Source organism: Maniola jurtina, chromosome 11 (assembly GCF_905333055.1).
Source record: "Maniola jurtina chromosome 11, ilManJurt1.1, whole genome shotgun sequence".
NCBI lineage: Eukaryota > Metazoa > Arthropoda > Insecta > Lepidoptera > Nymphalidae > Maniola > Maniola jurtina.
The window spans coordinates 5,166,101-5,172,100 of record NC_060039.1 but is presented as its reverse complement, the minus strand read 5'-3'; the positions used below and the strand labels follow the sequence as shown (position 1 = coordinate 5,172,100).

Sequence of the window (6,000 nt, the reverse complement as noted above, 5' to 3'; positions counted from 1 at the left end):
TGGCTGATTTTAGGCTGTGATGTGGCTGTGCTACAGACAGCCCGACGGACAGATGACAGATGGACTGGACTAAACAATCTAGAGTAGTTAGTCAAAAATTATAAAGCGCGAGCGAAGCGAGCGTGAACTTTTTTTTGCAATTTCGCCCAAAAGAGGTGATATTAAAACTATAGGTGTCTATTGTGATGTGAGATGTATGTATATAGATGACAAATTCTTTTCGATCATAAAATTTCAGTCGATAGGTTCTCCCATAACGACGGTATCGCTTTCGATGTATCTACTTATTGTAAAAGCGAATAGCAATAGCATATTCTGACATCGATGCAGTTCGCAGGACATCAGGCACAACTTCGCCATCGACCGCTGCCTCGCTAGTCGCTGCCGCTACCCGGTACCCGGGGCTTGCTCCCGGGTACCGTGCGAAAGTGAAAATTCGCTAGGCACTTTCTCCCCACCCGGGACATCGCGCGTCGGCCGCATCGCCCCGCCCCTCGCTGCACCCCCGCGCCCCGCGCGCCGCAAGGTCAGCCCCGCGTGCAGGCGGGTGGCGCGGCGGCGGCGCGGCGACGCGCTGCGCTCTTGAAATTTCGCTTTCGTTCACTCGCGGTTATTAGTCGGCCGCGCGCGCTCCGGCAAGCATGTGTTCCGCGTGACGCGCTCCCATACATCGCGGCGGCACGTTCGATTTCGTTGAGTCGATCGTGGTGCAGCATGGCTCCGCGACGGCAAGGCGCCACGGGCGAGCGCGAAGCCGACGACGGCCGCGGCTGCTGCGTGCCCGGCGAGTGCCTGCGCGCCCGCGACCCGGTGCGCGTGGAGGACGCCGTGCGCGTGTTGTGCAACAACGACACGTGCGCCGCCGGCCGGTACATGCACAGAGAATGCTTCGAGCAATGGGAGGCCGGCGTGCTCGCCTACCTCAAGTCCTGCGGCCGCGCCCGCTCGTGGTCCGAGAGGCAGAGACACCAGAATCTCTGGACGAAGAAAGGTTACGATTTGGCGTTCAAGGCGTGCGGCTGCCGCTGCGGTCGCGGCCACTTGAAGAAGGACCTGGACTGGACCCCGCCCGGCGCGGCTATCAGAGCTGATGATGAGAAAAAGAAGCGCAGGAGAGCTCGGTCGGGCCGCGCTCCGGCGCCGGTGGACGTGCGCTCCAGGGCGTTCAGTATCTCCAGCTCTGGCTCCTGCTCCCCGCCGTCCGCGTCCTCGGAGCCTTCGACGAGTCCCACACACGCGCCTCCTCTCACACTGACTCCCGCCAAGAGAAACTCGAAGCCCGAACTTGTTTCCGACAGGATCAGGTAAGAGATTTCTCACATTTTACACTATTTCCTACATTTCTTGTTGCCGACTCACGTGTTCGAGTAAACACTGGACTGGCGTCATGACAACTTTGTAAATGTTGAATAATTGAAAAGGCAGGTGGGTAGACATAGCCGAAGTAAAATATTAGAAATCAAGGCAGGTCCGCTGCTCACATAGTTACATGGCTAGTATATAAGTACTGCAATCACGTCTTGTTTTGTACGATTAGTGGCAAGTGGCGTGGCGCCGCGGCCGCCGCGGTCAAATCGCAAACTGTATTAATACACAGCCACACCTACGCAAATGTGTTTTCTATGTTGTGTACGAGCTACGCCTACGGGCCTCGAACGCCGGTTGTTTATGCATTAAATCGTATAAGAGCCCCGCATAATTGGCGGGGAACTGGTTGTGGTCGGGTCTCGAAGCCAGTCTTGTTCGAAAACCGGACCCTATGCATTGAATTAAGATACCAAGTAGATAGGTACCTGGCTCATTTCTATCTTGTAGAAAACTAATGAAGAAAACACCTACCAGATTGAGGTTTAATGTTGTAGAAATACATAAATAGTACATTGTGATACAAGGGCGGTAAGTAGGTTATTACAAACGAGCTGACGTAAGTAAAGTCTGAGCAGTGAGCGAGGATTTACAATCGTCACGAATTTTTAATAACCTCAACGCCCATATAATACCTATTATATTATACCACGTTTTTCCATATATTTGTGAGGAAACAGCTTATTTATGTTCAGAAGAACCTTCAGATATTATCTATTTTAATAGAAATTGACTCAATAGTTTCTGCCTACTTAAATAATTTACAAAAAGGTCCACTTTTGAAATTTTGACAACAGTTCTTTGTATATATCTGTGTTCACAAAAAAACCCGAGATACCTATCCCGTAAGTTCCATTTTTTTATGAACCCCAGACAGTTAACGATTTTGAAAAATAAAACGGTCAATAGCAAAAGAATTAATAAAAAGGGCGTCTATTTTTAAAAATTCTAATTTTTTTTACTCAGCAGTAGAGGTCAGTATAAAAATAAAACAAAAACGGCAAAGAAATTGCACTAGTGCAGTAAATTAAACTTTCGAGCCATATCGAACTCAGCATTTGAGGCCAGTTAAGATTTTTTTTTAAATAATAAAACTGGAATGAAATCGCACTAGTGCGGTAAAAACTTTCGCATGTTTACTTACCATACCATAACTACCATTGTAAGTGCATTTTTGAGCAAGTTTAGAGAGTAAAACAGAAAAAACTGTTTACCTGGGTAACTACTACCTAAATTAGTACCTACCTTCAACCATGGGCCAATGGCCAGCGCACAAATTAAAAAATAAGAGAGATACAGGCTTCATCCTCGAGTATTGTTCAGCTGTATCCTACCTAGCACTTACCTAGTCAACTATAATAATAGCTAGCGGTAGTTTCTAGGATGCAATTCAAAAAGTTTTGCTTAAATAATGGTTTATTATATGGAATTAGGTGTACAATTATTCAAGATACAAAACAAGATAAATTGTCTTAGACTTTGTTTATATGCATTGATCAGACTTTTGGGATTGTAAATGAAACAGAAATGCAACACAGAAATGAACCTGCCTAACACTAAAATCGCTATTTTCTCAACTTATTTTTCAGGCTTTGACAGACAGACAAACCGAAGGTTAAAGGCCAAATTCGGGGTGAATTTACTAATATTCCTTGTATTCGGAGATCTCGATTCGCTCGGTAATTAGGTACCTTCCTACCTGTATAGTTGATTTGAAAACCTATCTAACTATGAAAATCAAATATTTTCTGTCATCCATTTCAACAAAGATGTTTCATTGCGATATCAAATTGGAGCCGGAAATTACGCCTGTAAGGACACGTACCTACTACCTCCCTAATGAGCAACCCACACCTGTCTTTGTTTACGTATTTATTAATTAAAATGCTAATAAAGTTTGTCAATGAATTCATGACGTCATGATGGTTGTTTTAGCCGATTGCCGAAGCCTAAAAGGAGGGTTATGTGTTTGATCTGTATATATGTATCTCCGCTCGTAACTGTTCAACGGCTCAACCGATACTTCATTCTTTGGGAGTATCACTGGGTACATGAAATCCTTAAAAAATCATAATAGCCGATTTTATACGCTGATAAAGTTTTTTTTATTTAGATACAAGTTAACATTTGACTGCAATCTCACCTGGTGGTAAGTGATTACTGATGAATGATGATGCAGTCTAAGATGGAAGCGGGCTAACCTGGAAAGGGTATGGCAGTTCAAATCGCAATCGGAGTTTTTTGAAAACTTTTTAAAAATTAAGTAAGTACTTGTATAGGTAGGTACTTACTTACTTATTGAAAACGTCGTCAAAAAATCTAACTTTACTAGCATGAACCATAATCCAGCTAACTTACCCAGAAGTATCGATTTTATCGAAACGGTTCACTAGATGTTAGTGTATTTTGTATGCAAATTGCACTACCCACTTTAGTTACAAATCAAAATTAACTGCGACTAAAAACCGAATAATATCACTACGTAAATTATTATTATTATGAATTGGTAAAGTGTGTTTATTGGTTTATTGGTTTGTCCTCCAATCACGTCGCAACCGAGCAACGGATCAACGTGATTGTTTTCATGGGTGATGTAGGCCGGTTTTATCCCGGAAAATCAAAGAGTTCCTGCGGGACTTTCAAAAACCTAAATCCACGCGGACGAAGTCGCGGGCATCAACTGGTTAGGTACTCTATATTATTTAAATGGACGTAAAATTGCAATGAATATGTTTTCAAAATAATTATTTTTACAACCGCCGGCCGATAGTTTCATTTTGCACCGGTGCATCGCAAACTGGTGTAACCCTAAAAATTTCGCAATTTCGCCGGTCCCATACATTAACCGCGCTTCGCTGCACAGCTGGTTTCCGTTTCCCGTCCATACACCATAGTTACGAAATGCATTTTCCCGAAATTGGCGTGCCAGCTGCCCCCTGCCCGAAATTGATGCGGTTTCTTGATCAAAACTCATTATGGGCTTATCAGATGTTCAAATTCAATTTATGGGACTTTTTGTACTCAACTTTGCCCAAGTAAATAATATGTACCATAAAATTCATTCGTGAATATATTTTTTACTTTGTTTTTATCGTGTTACAGGTACATTTTGCTTAAATTTATTAATTAATTACTAACTTTACTTAATTACTAAAGTCAAATTCATTTATTTAAATTGGGTACTATTGTACACTTTCTGATTGTCAAACAATGATTTAGTGGTGATAATTAATTACGTTGACTTAAAAGTAAAGCTACGAGGGTTCCAAACGCGCCCAAGTCTGAGAAGAGCCTTACTTACTTAATTGTGTAACATTTTACTTACTATGTACAATAGCTAAGTAACTGCAGATGCTGCTTATATCTAGTAGTATAACTAAACTACCGTTTTTTTTTTAAGTTATTGCCACATAGTTAAGAATAATTACTATTGTTATTTAGCACGGCGAAAAACTGCGAAGGTTTAAGAGGCGTGCCGTTCCGTCTTCAATCATTTGCAATAGTGTTTCTATCTATAAGTATGTATGTGCAAATTATTTATAGAAATATGTTTAAACTTTAAAGTACCTATTAAAGTTTGTATCTGCATAATTTAAATATGGGGAGACCTATAATTTGCTTTATACAATAAGATTTTGACTTATTTTAAATTAGCTTTAGTTTTATTATTTTATCATCTAGATTCCTAGACTGTTTAGGTAAGTAACTTAGAACAAAAAAATTGTTCGTAATAACAAAGTATACTACGTACTTAATAAATAAAATAAAGAAAAGGGCTAAGTGCCTACTGTATCATGGTTTTATAGATTTTAATTTTTTATTATTATTACAGAATTAGGTGTTAGCAATAATAATAATTGAACTATAAGTGCCTGCCTGTAGTTATTTTTATCTAAATGCGTATTAATGAGTAAAGTAATATAAATAGCACGATATCAGCAGTTTTGTAGGTAATTGTTTAACTCGAGTAAATAATGGTTGATAAATTACTTATTATTGTTAAAATATTTATTTTACTATACATTGCTATTCCCTGAGAGTAATACCCAACATAGCTCGCTCCATAGCGCGCTGAGCGACTTTTAGTTTGTGGATGAGGCCAACTGTCAGTGTCCACGTTTCTGCTCCATACGTCATCACAGGTAGGACACACTCATTGAAGACCTTAGTCTTAAGGCTTTGCGGTATCGACGATTCGAAGACCTGACGTAGCTTTGAAAATGCTGCCCAGCCCAGCTGGATTCTTCTGTCAGCCTCCTTGTCGAAGTTGTTTCTACCGAATTTTATAATCTGGCCGAGGTAGTTATATTCCTGAACAACTTCGATGCTGACATTGCCGACGGTGACGGGTCTTATTCTCGATCCGTTCGGACGGGACGGGTATTACTCTCAGGGATAAAATCCGGAACGAGGAAATTCGCAGGAGAACAAAAGCGACCGACATAGCTCAGAGGATTAGCAAGCTGAAGTGGCAATGGGCAGGCCATGTCTGTCGCAGAACCGACGGCCGTTGGGGCAGACGTGTTCTGGAGTGGAGACCGCGTACCGGTAAGCGCAGTGTGGGACGACCTCCGGCCCGCTGGACCGATGACCTGAAGAAGGTGGCGGGGAGCGGGTGGATGAGGAAGGCGGAGG

General features: G+C 42.1%; 1 protein-coding gene across 1 annotated transcript in view; it reads left to right on the top strand.

The window, feature by feature from the left end:
* The first annotated feature begins 611 nt into the window (after positions 1 to 611).
* Positions 612 to 6,000, top strand: part of LOC123869505 (headcase protein) — a 90,944-nt gene continuing 85,555 nt past the window's right edge. The window contains exon 1 of the mRNA XM_045912484.1: positions 612 to 1,304. Within this exon, the coding sequence (XP_045768440.1) occupies positions 715 to 1,304 (590 nt within the window). The 5' untranslated portion in view covers positions 612 to 714. The remainder of the gene's footprint in view (positions 1,305 to 6,000) is intronic.